At 38.1% G+C, this 21,054-nt stretch overlaps 1 protein-coding gene across 2 annotated transcripts in view; it reads left to right on the top strand.

Annotated features, from left to right (window-relative positions):
- Nucleotides 1-557: 557 nt before the first annotated feature.
- The window catches only part of si:dkey-178e17.3 (somatomedin-B and thrombospondin type-1 domain-containing protein), a 52,286-nt gene continuing 31,789 nt past the window's right edge, over nucleotides 558-21,054 (top strand). The window contains exon 1 of one of the 2 annotated variants that reach the window (XM_028825270.2): nucleotides 558-1,206. In XM_028825270.2, coding sequence (XP_028681103.1) covers nucleotides 969-1,206 — 238 coding nt within the window. In that variant the 5' untranslated portion in view covers nucleotides 558-968. The remainder of the gene's footprint in view (nucleotides 1,207-21,054) is intronic. The other variant, XM_028825271.2, reaches the window with a different exon arrangement.

Genomic DNA, 21,054 nt, shown 5'->3' with positions numbered 1-21,054 from the left:
TGTCACTGTCCTGCTCCATTGACAGACTGTGGAGATCATTCCTCCCCCATACTATGCGACTCTCCAATTCCACCTTTTGGGGGGGGGGGGGGGGGGGGGGGGGCTGGTAAACGTTAACATTATTCAAAGTTATTGTCTGTTTTTACCTGCATTTTTATTACTCTTTAATTTAATATTGTTTTTTTTTTTTTTGTATCAGTATGCTGCTGCTGGAGTATGTGAATTTCCCCTTGGGATTAATAAAGTATCTATCTATCTATCTATCTATCTATCTATCTATCTATCTATCTATCTATCTATCTATCTATCTATCTATCTATCTATCTATCTAGTTGGTAAAGCTGTGCATGCCCAGTTGCGACAAGAAGGCTCTGCTGACCTCCGTTAAGCAGGTTCAATAACGGATTACATGGAAGAAAGAACAACTTCAGGAAAGCGTGTCCTCGTGGCCGACCGAGGCGCACCTTATTGAGCAATCCTGTATGCATCAGTGGGAGCTGTACAGTACAGTCAAAGTGCTTGGTGCGTGATTGGCCGATTTTTTTTAATTTTTTTTTTTTAATTTTTGAATCAGGAGGACGAAAAAAACTCCGTTTTCTAACGTACCGGTAAATTCAGGACGTCTCTGCTTTCCTAAAACGCGTGTGCCAGTTCATTACATCGAGGCGGAGCACAAGCACAATCTTCACCCTCCACCCCCCGATCAGACAGGACACTCGGAGCCCCCTGCTGCCGGAGCAGTCGCTTTCCTCCTTCTAGGTAGAGGGCGATAAGGCGAACTTGCACCATGGAGACGCCCGAGCACCCGTGAGACAGTGAAAACTACCGAACTTTTGGGATGTTTTTATGCTCCACGCTGAGGGACCATGTTATCCTCATCGGGCTTTTGACTAGCTGTTACTTCCCGTGTGTTTTTCTGTTTCAAGTGATCGAGTTGGGAGGTGCGCGAAGGCGTCGATTAGCGAAATATGGCACTGTCTCAGCGGGGCAAGTGTCTGTTCGGCTGCGGAATACTGGCGATGATGGTGCTGCTGGTGCAGCAAGTGGAGACGGGATGTGCCCATCGGGAGTCACCCAAGTGTTGCCCAGGGCGCAATAACGATTGCTTCGAACTAAACAGAAGGATGACCATCTGCTACTGTGACACTTACTGTCAGAAAACAGGGGATTGCTGTGAGGACTACCCGACGGTGTGCCATATTTCTGGTAAGTAAACTTCTTGGTGGGCGCAAGCAGTGCGGTGGGGGCTTGTTGCGAGTGGATTTTCGTTTGGGTAGAGTGAAACGACGGCCAGTGCACGAAGAACGAGTAAAACACCTATGTTTTACTACTTGATCACCCATATAAGGACGCAAATGTACCAAATACCTTAGAATGACGGAAATGACAATAGTTTTTTGTTGATTTCAAAATAATTGCGTTCTGCAAGAAACTAGCTTACAATTAGAGCACTTGCATTTTAATTACTTTTACAGATAATGCTATCGAGTATTTACGTAATTCTTGAATTTAGTGTACCAATTTATTAAACGCGTATATTTGATATGTTCGTTAATGTAATTTTATTTATGGTACACGTATACAGAAGCGATCCGTTTCCAATAATCATGAAGAACGCACACAAATGACGATGACAGTTTCTCTAATTGAGCCAAAGTGTTTCTTCAGGTCTACATGGACCCTGAGCCTTCTCCCGTTCTCGCGTTTATTTCCCTACATCTTAAAGCATTGCGAATTTCACGGATAATTTTAAATTGCCTCAATGTGGACCCAACGATGGGTTGGTGCTCTGTCCAGGATCTCCTTGCACCCTGGCTCCACCCCCAGCGGGTCTGATTTGGGTTTAATGTGCTTGACAATATGCTTTTATTGTTTGGGCAGTTGCTTAACTACATAACTTGATTTTACCTTTTGGAGTTGCCCAATTGCCTGCCTCCGCAGCCTCGCCATTCTGTATAGCTAGGTTTGTTCTCCTCCCACTGTCTGGGAGTTCGTGTTTAAGATTTAATTTTACTTGCAAAATCTTGTTGTAGACTTTGCTGTAAAACGCAAAGAGATCCACGTTGTTATACGGACCGATGACAGTCCCTTTCATTTCCACACGCCGATATTGTTAATAACGCTATATAAACTAAAGACTAAGTAATGGACTGAACCGAGATTTTAGTGCCTTCGGTAAATTTACAGATGGATGACTTATTGGTGCCCCATGCGACTCTGAAATGCACAAGATAGATACTGTTTAATTTGGGGAAGCATTAATTCAATACATTATTTCAAATATCTCTGCTGTTTGGAGGTACTGTTTTGCGAGTATTGCTGATATGCAATTTTAATGCATCTAGTCAGGAGCTTTTGCAATTCGCTAAAACAAAAAACTTGTCAAAGTCAAAAGAGAATTATACCAGCTTTTCTCATACATGGAGGACGACGGCTGATGCTGCAGGTATTCTCCAGGCTGCAGTAGCCCTGAGTGGCCATCACTTTTTTTGGTAGCCCAACCAAGCTGTACACATCAATGTGCACATGCTGAGGTCTACAAGTTAAGTCCAAATCCTGTTGTCGAGGTTAGCACAAAGTCCACAGTTTGAGTTTGGTGGTCAGCTCTGATGGTACAACAGTGCTAATACTAAGCAGTAGTCTGCAAGCAGGACTCTGGTATTGCTATTTTTAATAACTAGTTGTTCTAGAATGACGAATGCAAGCAGCATACTGTCCACAGTGGACCAATTATGATGATTTGCAAACTATTTCTCATTATATAACGGAGGTGAGTGACACCTATTTATCTGAGACAGTCCATATTTGTTTTCTTTAACACATTGATAATTCTTGTCTTTATGAAACAGGCAAACAAATCCAAGATTTAAGAGAATATCTGGACCCCACCCCCACCTTTTGTAGTATAAGCTCCCCATATTTGTTGACATCTTCCCAAGTATTCAAGGCAGATCTGCATCCACTGGATGGAAGCCATGTTGGCTGTACAGGAAGTCTGTCTGCATGAAATACAAGCTGAGACCAAGTCTGGGCTGTGACAGCAATTTATTTTCGAAGTGCTTGTCAGGACATGAGCAGTAAGCTTGTCCTAAAACCCTTCACTGTGACTTTAGCTCTTCAAGATATTCACACCCTGGATTTAATCACAAGTCCCAGTATGAGCTGAATTCCAGAAAGATATAGGTATTGTGGCATGAAAAGGTGTTAGCCCCGTCTGTTTTACTCTATTATTGTAAACTATGGACAGCTCTATCAGCTGAAGGTGAAGATTAGTTGGATCAAGCAGCAAGACAAAGTCCAAAAACACAAAAAATAAGACCACAGCAGGCTGGCTAAAGAGGAGTAAAGTTTTGGAATGGCCCAGTCAAAGTTCAGACCTGAACCCAACAGCAAGGCCATGACAGGACCAAAAACAAGCACATAACTGCTAGAAAAGTCTTTTAGAATTAAATCAGTTTTCCAAGAAAAGGTGAGCTAAAATTTACCCCTTGTGCCATGGGAAGACAGAGACTGAGTTATGGGAAGTGTCTGGCTTTAGTCATTGTTGCTAAAGACCAGTTAAGTGTAAGGGGGGAATTAAAAGTGCCTAATGGCATTGGATACATTTTCTTAATAATTTAATTTATCTGTTGACCAAAGTGTTATTTGTTCACTTATGTGCCATTTATCTTAAATTATGTTTTTGTTGAAGACCTCACCCTTCATTATTACAAATTTGTAAATGTAAATAATAATAAAAGAAATCTGGATGAAGGAAAATGGTTTTACAGCTGACACCTTTAAGACAAATTATATGATCAGGATTATTATAATCGTTTAAAGTTTGTTTTTTTTAAGTCAGTTGGAAAACAGATAGGTTAATTGATTGGCTTAGGGCCACACAGTGTGGCAATGATGGAAATGAATTGATAGTTAAACCATATTGCCTAGAGTAGAAATCAAGTTTAGAGGATAAAAGGAGGAGGAGGATTTAGTCAAAAGACATGGCAGAACATTTACCAATAGGAAATCCAAAAAGTATATTTAAAGACAGAAACAACAAGAAAAAAAATACTGAGAAGGTGATGAGGTTTCGAGTTAAAGTGTTGACAGTGAGAGATGCACATTCTTTTAACCTGATGGATCAACAACTAATATTCCAGACACTTCTGCACAGTCCCATCCTGAATGACATCTGCAACAAACAAAACAGGGCATCAATTCTGACAGGAACAGAGGTAACTTCAGCTGAACAGGTGGTTAGTGGCAACCATGAGGTGACTTAAGGAGGCATGGTCCTGCCGTAGCCACCCTAGACTCGGGGTCGGCAACCTTTTTAAAGCAAAGAGCCATTTTATACTAAATGTTTGACCCAAGATTTACAATGGGTAGAGAAGGGGGTTTGAGATACAATTTGTTTAATAATATATTGGTATTATATGCATTTAACACAAAAACCAAACTTCAAATACTTATAGAAAATAAAGAAAAATAATTTAATGAGACTTTTGTCACTGCATTTCCACACTGAGTTGTTTCATGTTCAGTGAGTAGTTGTAAGTCTTTAATTGTAAACAAATTCTATCCTTATTTCATTAGCCAGACTTCTTAGCTTGCTTTTGATATCATTCATGTTGGAGAACGTCTGCTCACAATAATAAGTGGACCCAAAAATTGTCAAAATTCCAAACACTATTATTTTGAGTTGACAGTAATAGTCTGGAAGGCTGTTCCACATTTCAAAAATCAGATGGTGCTTTTTTTGACAGTTGGAAAGTTACTTCCATTTGTGATTCATGGCTAAAGTCACCTTTTCTCTTTCCAGGTTCCACTTGTTCAGATGTAAATTTTGAAGACCACAAATCTTTACTTTTCAAGTCTGTTAGTCGTAGGTCAAACTGAACCCTGTCAAACTGTTGTAAACTGCGAAAAAAATATTCAATTGACATTCGTCACAAGTGGTTTTGTCAAGATCAAAAGAGTGGTATTCTCATCACGGAAATCTCTGAAGAGACCAGTAAATGAATCATGCAAATGAATCAAGTCTTCTGAAAACAAAAGTAGTTGTTGTTCAGAACAAATGATGGTTTCCAGTAGTGTATTTGCAGTGTTACTTCTACCTTGTAGGTTCTGATTCAAGTGGTTTAAATGTGTCATCATATGAACAGCAAAGTAACATTTCTGTAACCATTCTTCATCACTTAATTCTGGATATTTGTGTTCCTTTTGACTTAAAGGTTTTAAGATATTTAAGGCATGAAGCGAAACTTTTCATAACTGCTCCTATGGATAATCAACAAACTTTATTGTGCAAATATTGACTGTTTACGTCTTTGAGAAGTGCACAAAACTAACATTAATTAAGTCCTTTTGCCATTATTTGGTTAATTATGTTTAGTAGTAGATCCACCACCTTTACAATTTCGAAGGGAAATGTCTGTGCGATTAATGCTTCTTGATGAATAATACAATGAAACGTAAAACCATTGTGCTCCACATTTTGTTTGAAGAGGGTAGCAAAGCCTTTATTTTTACCTGTCATACTGGGTGCTCCATCTGTAACGACAGATAACAGCTTATTGATGTAAACTTCCCAAACAGTCAAAAATTCAAAAATTGCTGCAGAGATATCTTCACCTTGAGTTTGTCCAGAGGTATCAAAGCCAGTAATTCTTTATCGGAAACATACCATCCTAGTAGGCTAATCTGTGAGATTTCTTTCATGTCACATGACTCGCCACATGCCAAAGCCAATACAGATACTGAGTTTATATCATTAATCTGTTGATCTGTCACATTCTTGCCTATCTTATTGATGCTGTCGTGAACAGTGTTTGCAGATAGTGGAGTGTCTTTACATTTTTTTAATAATATCTTCTTTATTTTTGAAGTCAGAGCAGAGATGTTTGGACAAATTTTAAAAGCTTTTTTTTTTTTTTACATATTCTCCATCTGTGAAAGGTTTTCCATGCTTTGCAGTCTCACCAGAAACAGCAAAACTTGCTGCAGTCACATTACTGGAAGATTGTATCCAGCTGCTGAATATTAACATTGATTATTGCATTTTTTGCTTTAATTTTGTTACTGCTTTTTACCTTTCTTCTCCAAATGAATATTTTTTTGCAAATGCCTCATGCTTTGTTAAAAAGTGACTTTCGAGATTTGATTTGTCTTTGGATAACTTTTCACTGCAAATTACACATGTTGGAAGACCCATAGATTTTTGCTTAAAGCATATTTTTCTTCCCATTTGGCTTTAAATTCACGGTTTTCACCTTCTACTTTTCGCTGTTATTCCTTAGTTGCCATCTTGCGGTTTGGCATCTCAGTTTTAAATCATTTGGACGCTTAACAGCGCAAAGGTGACTAACATTACAACATTGTTCAGTTCTGTAGTGATAGTCTCCCTCCCTAACTAAACATTAAAGCATATATCCAATCTCGGGTACTGAAGACAACTCTGAGGAGCACATCATTTGACCAAAGATGTAATCTCAGGCGGCCAGTGTGCACAACAGACAGCCTGATTCACATATAGCTAAAAATATCTCTCTATTATAAAAGGAAATCCTGGAAAGCAAAGCAAAAGCAAGGCTATGATACGTGATCCTCTCGGAAGACAATTTTAAAGACCCGCGAGACCAAAGAGACTTGCCACAGTGCAAGACATGCCCTACTTACAAGATAAGACCACGGGCAGAAAAAAAAATCAGTAGTGTAAATCCAGTCACGCAGCACACACAGCTCCATGACTCTCAGTGCATATAAAGTGTATAAGGTCAATACGGTAGAAATGAAATGAATAGGGTAGAAATGAAACGTTGACGACTAAACGAAGACGAAAGAAAAGCGTGGAGAAAAGAGACCCAAATGTGGTGGAGAGAAAAAAATGCTAAAAAGAAAAACAATAATCTAGGTGCAAATTTAGAAAATAAGGAAAGTGATAATCAGCCCAGAACAAGTGGAGTTGAAAACAAAGCACGTCCAATAAGGCTCAGAATTAAAAGATTAGAACTTCATAAACGGGAGCAGCGTTATACGTCCTGCAAGAAAGCGATTTAACCACGCCCGGGCCAGAAATAAAGGACAATTATTGTTTTTACAACGTCACATGAGATAAGTCAGTGAGCCATCATTTAAAACAAGTCCACAGACCTCTAACTAAGCAGTTGTTGGATTGCTTTTGGCAGACATGCATAATGTGCTCCCAGCTCTTAAAACAACGACATGCAACAAGCAGAAGAGGCAGCTTGCCAGCAGGTTGAAGCCTTTTTTGTTTTAAGTGACTGATAGGTCCGATTGAGGGGGGTGGAGTACAGCACAGAAGACTGATAGCGGAGTACTGATTGATGCGGTAAGGGGGAGACGAGACCAGGGGGAGGAGGGGTCAGAGAGGGTGCTAGACAGTTGTGTTTGGGGTTATGAAGTCGGCGATTGTTCAAGTAAAACTTTTGTGACACTTTATTACGTCAGTCGCTACAGTATCAAAAAAAAAAAAAGATAGTAAAGATCTCATTAGCGCAAACAAAAGGTGATTAATCATCAGAGCCAGGTGTAATTGAAAAAATACCAGGACAAAGCAAGGTCGTCCCACAACAGTTAAAGAAACGACAAGTTTAATTTCAAAGAATTCACAATTCGGTCAGGTGTATCTTTATGATGAGGGAGAAACAATGCAAATTTTAACAGGCGACAAGTAAGGTGATATATATATTCCACGAATAACAATAGACACCAAAGGAGATCGTGATATGCCATTCGTATTAAAATGTTTACAGTTTACCGTGAGAATAGCTTTTGCTATGACAATTAACAAATCAAAGGAACAACCATTAGAAAACATTGGATTATTTATTAGAGAAACAGAAACAATATTCACTCACGGGCGATTATACGTTGCGTTATCACAATGTATCTCCAAAAACGGATTCAAAATTCAATGCGATCTTGAAGAAAAGGTAATTCCATATATTGTTTTTAATAAACCTTTAAAGTAAAAAGTGCAACTAATGAAACTGAAACAATTCCAAAGAAGAAAAAAAAAGCTTAATTGTCCCTAGTGTGTGCGAGCCCTGCGATTGGCTAGCGCCCTGCCTGGGGTTTGTTTCCTGCCTTGCGTCCTGTGTTGGCTGGGATTGACTCCCACAGACCCCCGTGACCCTGTAGTTAGGATATAGCAGGATAGATGGATGGATGGATTAACCAAACACAGGGGTTGGCGAGCGAAGCGAGCAGGGGGGGAGCCCCCTAGTATCTAAATAAAAAAATAATAATATTAACTCATAAATAAATAATCTTTACGAAAGTACTATTAAGTAATATGTTAAGACATGAAAATGTGAATGCGTCCATCGTTCTGAGAAGAGCTGCAGCCACATGTGGCTCGCGAGCTGCAGGCTGCCATCCCCTGCCCTAGACCATAAGGAAGCCACAATAAGTCAATTCAGACCTTGAGAACACATCTGAACAGGATATGGCCTAGCATCAGGGACAGGATGGACAAGTTGGTGACCATGTATAACATTAAGAATTAAAAGTTTAACACCATGAAAATATAAGCTGTAGTTGTGCGTTTCAGCTATGGGCATAGGACCGCTGCAATCCCTTTCAGCTCTCAAATCAATACTTGCAGTATGCTCAAAAAAAACAACACAAAAAGCAGTGAGATTGACCTCCTCTGACAGAAGCCGAGAGGGAGATGCCAGTCCTGTAGCTTTGGTTGGAAGGAATGAAGAAAGAATCAAGAATAAGAGAAGAAAAAATAACTAAGAGGTTCAATGTTTGTCTCCTACCTCCACCTTGAAGTTAATTTATGGGGACATCCTGGCTTTATTTATTTTCACTTTCCCAGCAATGACTCCCTCTTGCAGAACTGTAGTACTATATAAGGCTTTAAAGACAGTCAAGTGGGCAGATTCTCTCTTGGCCTGATACCAGACTCAAGAAGAAAGACATAAGTGCACAGACCCCAAAGCCCCACCCCCCACACCCCCCAATTCTGGGAAGAGTGCCTGGGATCAGTCTGCAGGTCAAGCCTCAACTCAACTAAACAACTGTCAGTGGGGAGTGTTTTGGATGTAAGACAGGAAAGAGGAGGATGACAAGAGGTGCATTTTAAAATCTATGCCTCTAAAATTCACAGGATGCCACGACAGTACCAGCCACGCAGCTCTTTAAATGAAGCCTGGCAAGCACAAGAGAGGGAAGCCATTTGCTTTGTCAAACAAGTTGTCTCAAGTGACACTTGAAAGGGGTTTGCAGCAAGGGTGTTGCTACGGTAACCTGGCATGATGTAAACAATCTGTTCCCATGTGAGAGTGTGACTGATATGGGGGCCTGAGGAGGGGCACAGGTTGAATTTGTTGCAGTTCCCTCTGGTAACCATTTAATTTCAGAGTCAAACAACTACCCTTCCTTCAACAACTACTAACTTCAACAACAGAATTGTCAAGGTTTGAGTCTACCCTTCGGGTATTGTCCACATTGGTGCTAAAAGTCTGTTCATGCCACCTGTTTTACTTCAGTTCCCATAACTGCTTCAATCCACAAGCTTAGGTCACTTTGATGTTAAGGGCAAGTGGCTAGTAATGATGAGATGACCTCATCAAGAGTTTTCAAATCCACATCCTAGATGATGTTTTGTTATTTGAAAATCAGGCCTATGAATATCTTGGCAATAGTATATTTTCTCACTTGCCAACATAAGTTGTCTTTATCTGCCATCCATCTGTCATTCCAGCAATCAATGAGCACAAGTGGGTGACATGGAGCATAATACGATTTATCCGTCATTCAGCCACACTTATCGGGAATAATTAACTTCTAATACCAGTCCACTTGTGTGAGGATGAGCAGAATTAATTAATTACATTTACATAGCACTTTTCTACCCTACTCAAAGCGCTTTAGATAGACAGTGGTGAGCCACTTCAACCACCACCCTTGTGTTACACCCACCTGGATGATGCTGATGGCAGGCTTACTACACATTAGCTATTAGCTGGTGAAGGAATGAGAGAGAGTTTGCCAATAAGACACAGGGGATGATTAGGGGAGCAAATTGACAAGGATATGGTCGGCAGGATAGCTAGGACATTAGGAAACACCCTATTCTTTTATTAAAAAATGTACAGGAATATTTTATGACCAGAGGAGGACCTCAGATTTACATCTCATCTAAAAAACTGCACCAATTAGCAGTGCCCCCGTCACTGCACTGTAACATTGAGATCCACATACAGACCACACGGTTAAATGTCCCCTGCTGGTCTTGCCAACACTTCCACCAGCATTCCAAGCTTTTTCTAGATGGTCTCCAATTTAATACTGGCTGGACCCAGATATGCTTAGCTTCAGGTGGATTACCTTTTCTGAAGTGCAGGTCATGTGACAATGCACAATACTCCTCCATCTCTCAACTGGAATTCACAGGCTCCAGCTTCCATCCCCTTTATTGCTTGCCCCATCCCCTCCCTCCCTCCCTAAACCGCTTATTGGTTTGAAGCATTGCACGGTGTGGTGCACTGGGGATGCAGCTATGAAGAGTGATGTAGTATGATCAGAAGTTCACAGAGGACTCCCCATCTCCCATTGTCCTTCTATATGCTTGTGACTTCATGAGACCCACTATCCCCCACCTCCGCAAAGCACCAATTTCTTAAATGTTTCAGCTACTAAGACAATGACTCAAGCACCAACTATAATGCTTAACATACATTACTCAATCAACAAATTTGTTGTCAAACAAAAATTTCATCACTGACAAAAGAGGCTTCTTTTCTGCAAAGTTACTGTTTTAGACTTTCCTATCTATGGAATACCACATTTTGTTATGTTACAAATGCTATGTGTTTAACAACATAGCCAGAAAACTGTATGTCTATTTCACTGGTTGCATCAAGACAACAAGCTAGAATGTCCTCTGTACATATTAACTTCGAAGTGACCTAAACTAGGCTATCAATAATAACAGTATGAAGTTCTCTCTTATCTATTTATCCCAAAGTTAAACATTTTGATTAGAACTAAGCAAATACTGTGTGGATAGCATAAATATTAACTTACTAACAATGTTTCTTAAAGTGATTTTCATATCTACCTACCTATCGTACAGTACCCTTCATATCTACCTCACCCTCTCACATAGTTCCATTCTACGCTTATCAATCATCACTTCCCAAGGATGACTCTATGCACATTGACAGCAGTTCCTCTATTTTTGTGTAAACTTTCTACAGTTCATTTTATCCCCTTGTATTACTGACAAGTCAGATGATTCCTGTCAAGGCTGCCGGGAAGAAAGTTTTAGTGGCAACCCTTGGGTCATTCTCCAGAGTTTGCCTGCTAGTTGAAAACTTTTCATAAGTAATTTGTGACAGGATCTTAGAACATAAACTGCTCTCATCCCCCAACCCATTTTCAGTAGGTTTAAACAGAGTTGTGTGTTGTCTGTCAGAGGTGATTAATTGAATTGCATACTTCAGTTTTTTGACATCTCAGTCAAAAATGCCCAAGTTATCTTTCTGTGGCTACACTCTGTTTTCTAGATGTGATGCAGGTGATTCAAGAATCAAGGCTGCACGTATTCACCCTAGTTTTAATCTCCATGCTACTTTAACTGAGGCTTTGTTTTTTCCCCTGACTATGCACTAGTATTCTTGATGGTTTTGGTCAATAATAAGTTAAATAAGGGCAGAATATGGTAAGCCTCAAGTTGCCTGTAATTACAAATCAACTGAGTTTTTGTAAAAATGCTTGTAGACAGTCTTTGTTAGTGAACATGAGAAACGTACTGAATTTTCAATCATTCTTCATTAAAAGGTTCCATTTTAGATACTTCACTCATCTTCCTGCAAGCTCTACATTGATATGTTTGCAAATATCACCCTTTCGTCTATCCAAACAGTCTTTTGGTCCGACAATGTGATATATACTTTTTTTCTAGAGTCAAATGAAAACCAAGCAGCTAATTGCGTTTTTCAGCTACTTGAACATTCCCACCAGCATTTTTCCCACCAGAAGCAATTTTCAGTTCCAGTCACCTGACTGGCACAACTTAAATTATGTGTGGATACAGGCCTGCTTGCTGTGGTTGGGAAGGGAGAATAAGAAGTGACCTGTCAGATGGTCACCAATATACACTACACTACACTTTAACAGTAAGATCAGTCCTAGTGTGAATAACAACAAAAACAACATTTATTTCTATACCACATTTTCATACACAGGATGTAGCTCAAAGTACTTATTGGATGTCCAAAGGAAAAGTTACAAAAAAAAGAAAAACAAATTAGTAAATAAATAAATGACTAAATAAGGGCTTGCATAAAGTAAAGTCCTTATATATAGTATATATTCTAAGACTCTAAAGAGGAGTATGCTGTTCAAATCAAATTTGTACATATATACAGATCATAGTTTTGGGTGTCATGGCAGCTTATTTGTTAGCACTGCTGCCTCAATGTCAGGCTGTGTGTAGAGGTTGCATGTTTTCCAGCTCAAAGTGGTTTTTACACCAGTACCCACCCCAACGTGTCAAAGACATGCAAGTTAGCTTACTTAGTATGTCTAAGTGGCATTAATGTGACATACCCAGGTGTCCAGTTCAATTCTGTCTACCCTGTAATGGAATAAGAAGATCCACAAGATTGTCAAATATATATACAGCTCATATCAAGCATAAAACAATGAACAATGTGCCTAATTCAGCTGCAAGTTGGGTTGCACTAAAGTGAATTAGCAATGTCAGTTAATTAGGGATAGACTAAAGTGGGAAAAGCCTGCAAAGAATGTAAGCAAGTGACAGTAGGAGTTACGAGTCATTAAGTGTCTTCCTTGCTAGAGCAGATTAGTAGCAGGGACAATCCAAAAGGGAATTTGATAGTTTCAAAGACTTGAGTGCTTATTTTCAGAAAGGGCAGGAACAACACTGCTAGTGTGTTTTGAATTTTTTTTTTTTTTTTGCTACACCTTGAACTAAATTAAATGAGACAGTAACCTTCATTCCACATAAAGACACATATAAAAATCAATCTGTCTGATACAGGTTCATAAGGAACCAAACCCAACAGGAACAAGTAGAAGGTGAGAGAGCTTGTCTCAGGGCACAAATACTAACAATAGAAAATGTCTGAAAGAAAGGTAAAAATCTCCAGATGAATCCTACACAAACACTCTGCAAAGGGATCCCTAGGCTCTAAATGTTGGCTGCTTAACCTTCTAGCATGTTTTCTCTCTCAGCCATTAGGACAGACATCAAGGTTCAGATAAACATTGACTACTAAGTCAAACAGAAGAATGGGATGAAAGTGCAGTCAGTAAAATTCATACTAATTGGCTAACAACTTGTATAGCACATCAAGATGTTTTCGAAAACCAAGCAAAATATTCTAAATACTAATATTCTCAAAATCTGAGCAAATTAAGGGACAACAACTGATTGTAGAGAAAAAGGGTGGTGGCTGCTGACTAAAAGAAGAATTTCTTATTAGGATAAAAAAATGTAAAAGTCAAGTGGAGCCTTGTGTATTGGCAAGTGAATCTCATGTTTCATGAAAGAAGTTAAAACTTTTCTGAGGAAGCAGTTTGCCATCTTTGAGTAGTAAAGCTCTTCAGAGAGGATCAATATGTTTAATCCTGGGTGTGCAATAGGAGGAGTCCTTGAAAAGAAATAATATAAATAAACATAAACAGAAGGAGCATCAAGCTAAACAAAAGAATGTGATTGGTGCTATTTTTAATTATGATAATTCATGAAACAATCTGTTGGGTGTTAAGTGTTTGCATTTACAGCCTATGTGGTGCTGTCTTGTTGGAAATGTTGGACAAAAGTGAACAGTCTCAAGTTGGCTCGCACAGTTGATCTATTTTTCATCACCAGTTAAAAACTAGGCACCAGCTTCTCTCATGTTGTGCTATCTTGGAAGCATTGGATCCATTACACTGAGAACCTAGAGATGGCTCCCTCCTTACTCATTTCCTGGTTACAGTATTTACTGAAGCCCACCCCATTTTTCATCTGAAGCACGTAAAACTCATTGAGCAAAATTATTTTTTTAATTTACCCAGGTGAAGGACTCCAAATGAACAGTGCTACTTTGTTGACTTGGCTAAGATGCCAAAGTTACTCAAGCATGTGCATGTTCTGCATGATCCAAGCAAATCACATATATACCAACAAACAAAGCCTTCGTATTACATCAGAGAGAAAGGAGGGGGAGAGGACAGTTTTTCTGTTGATTCACCACCTCTGTAAACTTGACTATGACCTATGAACCCTGCAGGATCAACCAAGTAAGCCATGCATAATAATGTTGATGGTATCTGTCTGGTTTTTCATTCATATCCCTCGGGAATTATCTTGTCAGCAGGAACGTGCAGGAAGGACGCTCAGAACACTGTGCCTTCCTGGTGTGTAAACTATAGTTAGAGGTTGGACCTACTTGTCAAGATGGAAAACACCATACTTAGTTGGAGTCTATGAAGATAATCAACTTCCATGGGTAATGAAAGAGTTGAAACCTTTTACTTTATCTTTCTACCTTATAGTAACTGCAGACAGAGTAGACTCAGATTTAACGTAGAATTCTTTTTGACACCTTGGAGGCAATGGGACCAACAGTGGGCAGTAGATTACTTTTTTACACAGAGTAATCTCTTCAATGCTTGCTTGATCAGCAGTAATGATAATCATCCATCTATCTCTAATGTTCTTTCTCTTGTAAGGATCTCAATATTTATTTATTTACTTTTTAAAATTAAATTTCAACTCTATTATGAGATCACCGCTTGTGTTTGAAATGGTTTGATTATTACACAGCTTTGGATAATAGTACTGGGGGATCTGACATTTTTTGTTTTGAGCTTTATTTAGTCTCATTTCTTCTTAGCACTTTGGAAAATAATTTCTAGTAGTACTAGGGTGTACTATTATGAATGTAGTGAGAAGTCAAGCAAAATGACACCTTTAATTGGCTAACTAAAAAGATCACAGTGAGCCACAGCCTTTCCAGACTAGTTTAAGTGCACTCCAGGAATCATCTTTGGATGGGATTCCAGTTTATTGCAATGCAGTTACTTAGCTTAAACTGTGTGTCTTTAGGATATGGAAATAAACAAGTACCTCTGAAGAAAACCCACACAGACCATGGGAAACCATACAAATTCTCACCTCAGTGTCCAACCAGTTTATTAAAAAAAAAAAAAAAAAAAAAAAGTATTCTTCGTTTTATTTTTATTCCTTTACTCTTATATAATGGCTTATGAACATGGGATGCCTACAAGGTCTCTCACAGGAAAACCACTGAGGTGTCTGACAGCTTGATGATCATATGGTCAAGAAATAATGGTAGCTCTACTTAGGTTAATTTCAGATGATATAATCGTACTCATACCGCTCATGATATTCCCAGAATTTATCCAATAAAATAGACAACTAAAGCACTGCAGTACCATGCCTAGTTCTCAGACATGTCCATTAACCTACCCACCCCCACCATGTCCACCAGCTTATCTAAGGCAGTCTTCTAAAGATCTTCTGTCCTAATTTCTAGTTTATTTAAATCAACTCTTCACCATAAATCTTTCAAGTACTGAGTTTCTTCTTCTTTATGTATATATTTATGTACAGTATATATTTTGAGAATTTGTGCATTTTCACCTGTTGCCTCTATTTAATTCTCCCTGTCCATACATGTCAATTAATAGAACTTTTTTGTGCAATTCTGACTTTTTTTATATAAATCTAGACAGAGTGACAGATACTAGATAGATAAGGTATTATATAACAGATAGAGAAAAGGCACTATATAACAGATAACTGCACTGACTCCAAAATGGAAAATCACTCCAGCAGTTAAAAAAAGTATTTTTTAAAATAGAAAACTATTGCGCAAGTGCAAGATTTACAACCGTACAAATAAACAGTAACAACATATACAGTAAATAAATATTGTCCCTATTCTCTACTACAAGTATAACTGGCTAGAGTAAATGTGGGCATGATAGGTGAGAGTACCATATAGTCTGAAGGTTAACAAAGACACCCAGCAGTTTTTAAAAACACATCATGGTGTAATGAGACAGTGGCGAAGGTTTTTCACCGAACAAAGCAACAGGAAGAGGATTAGCTGAACTAGCCTTGATGGGCAGTAATTTTGCCACTGCTTGCACTGAGTACACAGTCAGTCTTGGAATGCCACTTGACTTCTTTATCTGATAATTCAGGTTCCTTGGATACCCCAAGCTGATGTCACTTCCTCAACAGATAACATCTTGGAATAATACATCTGCTGCTAAGAACCCAGAGAACTTTCAGGTTGTCCACGTAATCCATTCTGCTGATCAGACCTCCTGACCATGTTTTTTCCCATGTTTACTTATTTGATGACTAAAAGATTCACACATTTGAATCCTCTGTTTAGTAATGATGCCAGCCATTTTCTTATGCTCAGCTGAGACCTGCCAAGGACATATCTCACCCAGGAGTGGAGAAGGGGTAAAGATCCATTTGGAGCTACGCTGAGTGAGCCAGTGAGGGCACATGCAGTTACATTCTTTTCCATGATTTTTTTTTATTTAAATAACAAGTCAGTTTTATTAATATTTTCCTTTTTATTTATCTATGTGATATAATTGTTTGTTATGAAAAAATAAGCAGAAAGTAGGTTATAGTTTGAAAAGTAAGAAATGTGTCTTTACTATGGATTCTCATATACATCGTAGTTAAAATCAATAATTGTAGACACATTTATGTATATTTAAAATGATTACAAAGGCATGGGTGTTTTTGTTTGGCATTGGAATTCATAGATATTTATTTTGTCCAGCATCTTTCCCAACTGGAGTTTTTGGTTTCCTCTCCTCCCTGGCCATTTGACAATAGCATCTGTTTATGAAGCTGGACCTGTACTTTCTCATTTTTACAGTCTTAAAAAAACTTTTATAAATAATAATTCTTTTATTTTTAACTTATATTTCCAATTCCCTTGATTTACCTATCATTGTAAAATACTTTGAGCTAGTTTCATGTATGACATTTGCTATACAAATAAATGTTGTTACTTGAATAGCACCACTTGTACTATTATTTTGCTGACAACTGTCCATTTACTGAAACTGCTCAAAGTAATATCAGCATTGGAGGGCTAGAAACCATCTTAGTGGCATCAAGTAAAAGGCATGAATCAACTCTGGACACGAGGAATGTCATTCAAAAGGCACACTCACATAGCAATTTCAAGTTCACAATCAACTGAAGCTTAACATATTTTGGATGTGAGAGAAAACGCCTTGTAAACACATGTAAATTCCACCGTGTCAGTGAATAGATCCTGGCCTTTATCTGGTAACTACTATATTACTGTCATTTTAATTAGTTATTATATTCCACTCTTATCATACTCTAATATTGCATAAAGTAGTGCTAACCTTAGAATGCATTAACCTGGCCTGTTCAAAGGCACTGTTTGGGTAATTCTCTTGAAACCTCTTTTCTGAATTGTATGTATAAACATCTTTGCTACTCAAAATTGCCAATTACTTTTGAAAATATGTGCACTTCATGCTAAGAAATCACATCGGACAGATGAACGACAGTCAGACATTTCCACTCTTTAGGTATAACTCCCATTTCTGTGAACTTGTTGAAACTGTAAAGATATTCCATGGCAGTTCATTTCATATTGTGCTTTGTGGCCCCTCAGCTAGGGTTCTGCTTCTTTTTTTTTTTTTCTTTGTTTAAATTCTTCGGACCATTGTTGATGAAGGTAGTCCCAGGACATGAGCTGAAGTGGAAACGGCAATCCAATAAGCTCCTACAGTGGTGGGACACTGCAAGCCTGCCCATTTCTTTCCCTCATTTTACATAAGGCAGAACAAAATACTAATATTTTTACCTCAGGCTTACTAAGGACAAGAGTTTTTTAATTTTATTTGAGGGTACAACTATGCTGTCTCTCTTATAATTACATTATAGCTTTCTTCACAGCAGCTGAAACTCCTTAAAACAAAACATTTTATTTTGTTGCTGCTGAACGCACTGTTACCTTTAAATGAAAGCTTTGCCCCACCTTAAAGGTATGATTGAAAAATAAAATAAATCAAACTCGTCCTTATTTTATCCACTTGGAGGCAAAGTGGTTGCCTAAGTTTTAAATCCAACAATCTGACCCACAGTAAGTCCTTTCGCTGTCCTCCACTTCTACTGAAAGTTCTATGCACTCACTGATTTTCTGAACTCGCAGGGAAACTAAGAATGATTCAAAGTACTCTGCTAATGGCAAATCTTAAGGTAATAGTTCTGACATCATTATGGCAAGGGACTCCAGCCTCTTTGTTCAAAAGCAGGGTCCAATTGTCATAAAGGTTCATGCAACTTGGCTACCCTATGTGCCCATCTTTCTAGGGGAGTATGAGGAGCTCTTGGTTGCATTGAAATGGGTTGGGATGGACAGTCTCCTAGTTAAATGTCAAGCAGTTTGCAATTTTTTAATGTGTTTCTTATATTTTATGTTCTAATATAAAAACTCCATTTACTGCTATGCATTCCAGCTAGTTGGCTTACTGGGGGTGCACTTGCTCTGAACACTTTCTTTAACTGTTTTTCCTACTTCAGATATTTTGTTATTTTGACGAAATGTGGCTTATCACATCAGATTTCTTCTTCCAATAACTTCTTTCTGTGCTTTAAACCTTACCCCTAGTTTAGAGTTTTAACATAGGCAAGTGACAGCAGGACATGCAGGAACCTCTGGGGCTAGTACTCTTACCTTCAGAGGCTTCATGGGATTGACATTTTTCTCACCAGACACACAATAGGCTTACTTTGACTTTCACACCTCCTAACAGTATGCTGCCATGCAGGCGTTAAAAAAGAATCTGAGGGCTGTCAGCCATAGCAACATGCATGCAGAGCGGGTGCTGATTACAGGCCTGCTAAAATGGACTTAGTTGAGCTACTGGAATGTGCGTGTGTGGTCTTTGCTTCAAAGTCGAGGCACTAGAAAGAAAACAAAGTTAGACTTCCTTGTTGATATGTTGCTCAAGGTTGCCATACTTTACTTTGTAGTACATGAAGTCTTGTAAGGCTCCTAAGAGACATTATGTCGTGCAGAGTGGCTAAGGCAAGCAGCTGCTAAAGGGGATTAACAGAGGAAGTGATCTGGGGAAGTTTACTGCAGTCACCAAGAGGAAAATCTTTCTTTTCTTTCTTTTAAAAATATTGCATACTGTATATTACTTTTTTCTTCATTTCACACCATCAAAGAGTACATTTTTCTGAATGTTTATATATATGTAATTACACACAGAAGCACAAAATACAAAACCAGACACATATGCATACAAAAACATTGTGTGTGTGTGTATACAGTATGAATGTATTATATAAATAAATAAATACACGCACTCACACACAAACCAGTAATAATTAGGACTTGAATTCTATATATTACGGAATACGCAACTATCATGATAGTAAATATACTAAAGATCTTTGAAGCAGAGTGACAGTTTTAAACTACAAACGTAATAACTGTGCAAACACCAATTCAGACATGTAAGCTCATAAAAGAAAAAAATGCAGGACAGACAGAGACAGTGGCAATGTAATCAGTTTAAATTACAGAATAAAGAAAACGGTAAAGAAAAATGCAAGGAAATCAGATGATGTTATTATGCCTCTAGTCAATAAAATAATCATCATAATAGGCAAGAAACTAATTATTGTGCACATGGTATGAAACATTAAGTATTATATAGTTAAAAAAGTTCTAATGAGTTGGACACAGTTCACTGTCCTTTATATATAAAATAATATTGAAGCCAGTTTATTTACAAATGTAATACATAGTTCAATTAATATTGATGGAAATTCCTAAAACTTAAATTTTCTAAATGTTAGCTGCATGTATACAATTCATTTTCATTTACATTATTTGGCTAACGCCTTTACCCAAGGCAACTTACAGCATTTATGATACAATTGGTTACATTTCTTTGGGTTTTCCAATTGGAACACAGACAAGTCAAGTGACTTGCTCATGGTTACACAGTGTCAGTAGCGGGATTGGAACCCACAACCTCTTAACCACTACACCACACTGTCAATATGTACTGTAGTTAATTAAACTTGTATATGTATTACATACAAAAATACATGCAGAAGTTCATGTAACATAAAAAAGCAGGTGGGACTTGAAGTGATACAGTTAGAAGTCTAATCACAATGACACGTTAGTGGCAGTCAGGCATGTTACCATCAACACTATTTTGTAATCGCTGTAGAACTGTGCTAGGATCTAACTAAAAAATATGAAGCTTAAATCATAATTTTCTTTCTCCACTATTACATTTTTGGTGAGATTACATTTTCTATGCCTCAGGGCCCTATGATTGATTCTTTAGTGAAAAACATGTTTTCCTGCAAATAGCCATGACTTTTTTGTCAATCAGTAATTGAATCAAAAAAATTTATACAAATGTTATTTACATTCATGTGTATGCACCATCAAAACATATGGATGGAATAGGAATTTAAGCTCTTAATACATTGGTATATTATAGGTGTGTTACAATAAATTTGCTATTAGAATATAAGAAAATGTTTCTCCTCACCATGCTTTAGTATGCCTGTTGGGAGTGTTGATGAGCATTACTAGTTCCTTTCTTCACGTTATATGTTATTCCCCTAAAGTAAGGCCACTTCACACTGAAAATTCCTGTTTTCCCTGCAAAACATTGAAAGCCAAAGGACTGCCACCCAAGAATAATTGGGAAGACAACAGAACAAGCAATACCTGTGTTTATGGAACTACTAAGCATGCTCATATAGAAAGACGTACAAACATGTTGTTATTGTTTCATATATATTAAGCAGTATCAAAACATTGCTAGAGCTACTTTTTTTCTAAATCCAGGCCCTGTCACTATTTGACAATAACTTGTTTTCCCCGTAAAATTTATAATAAACATTTTCAATAGATACATCACAGAAGAATATGAAAACAAATTTTGATCTTATTAACATATCACAGGGATAAGAAAACGCTTAATACACACCCCCCCCCCCCTTAAGAA

The sequence above is a fragment of the Erpetoichthys calabaricus genome, chromosome 18 (assembly GCF_900747795.2).
Source record: "Erpetoichthys calabaricus chromosome 18, fErpCal1.3, whole genome shotgun sequence".
NCBI classification, from domain to species: Eukaryota; Metazoa; Chordata; class Cladistia; order Polypteriformes; family Polypteridae; genus Erpetoichthys; species Erpetoichthys calabaricus.
The sequence above is the reverse complement of the archived record's forward strand: the minus strand, read 5'-3'. Positions and strand labels throughout refer to the sequence as shown.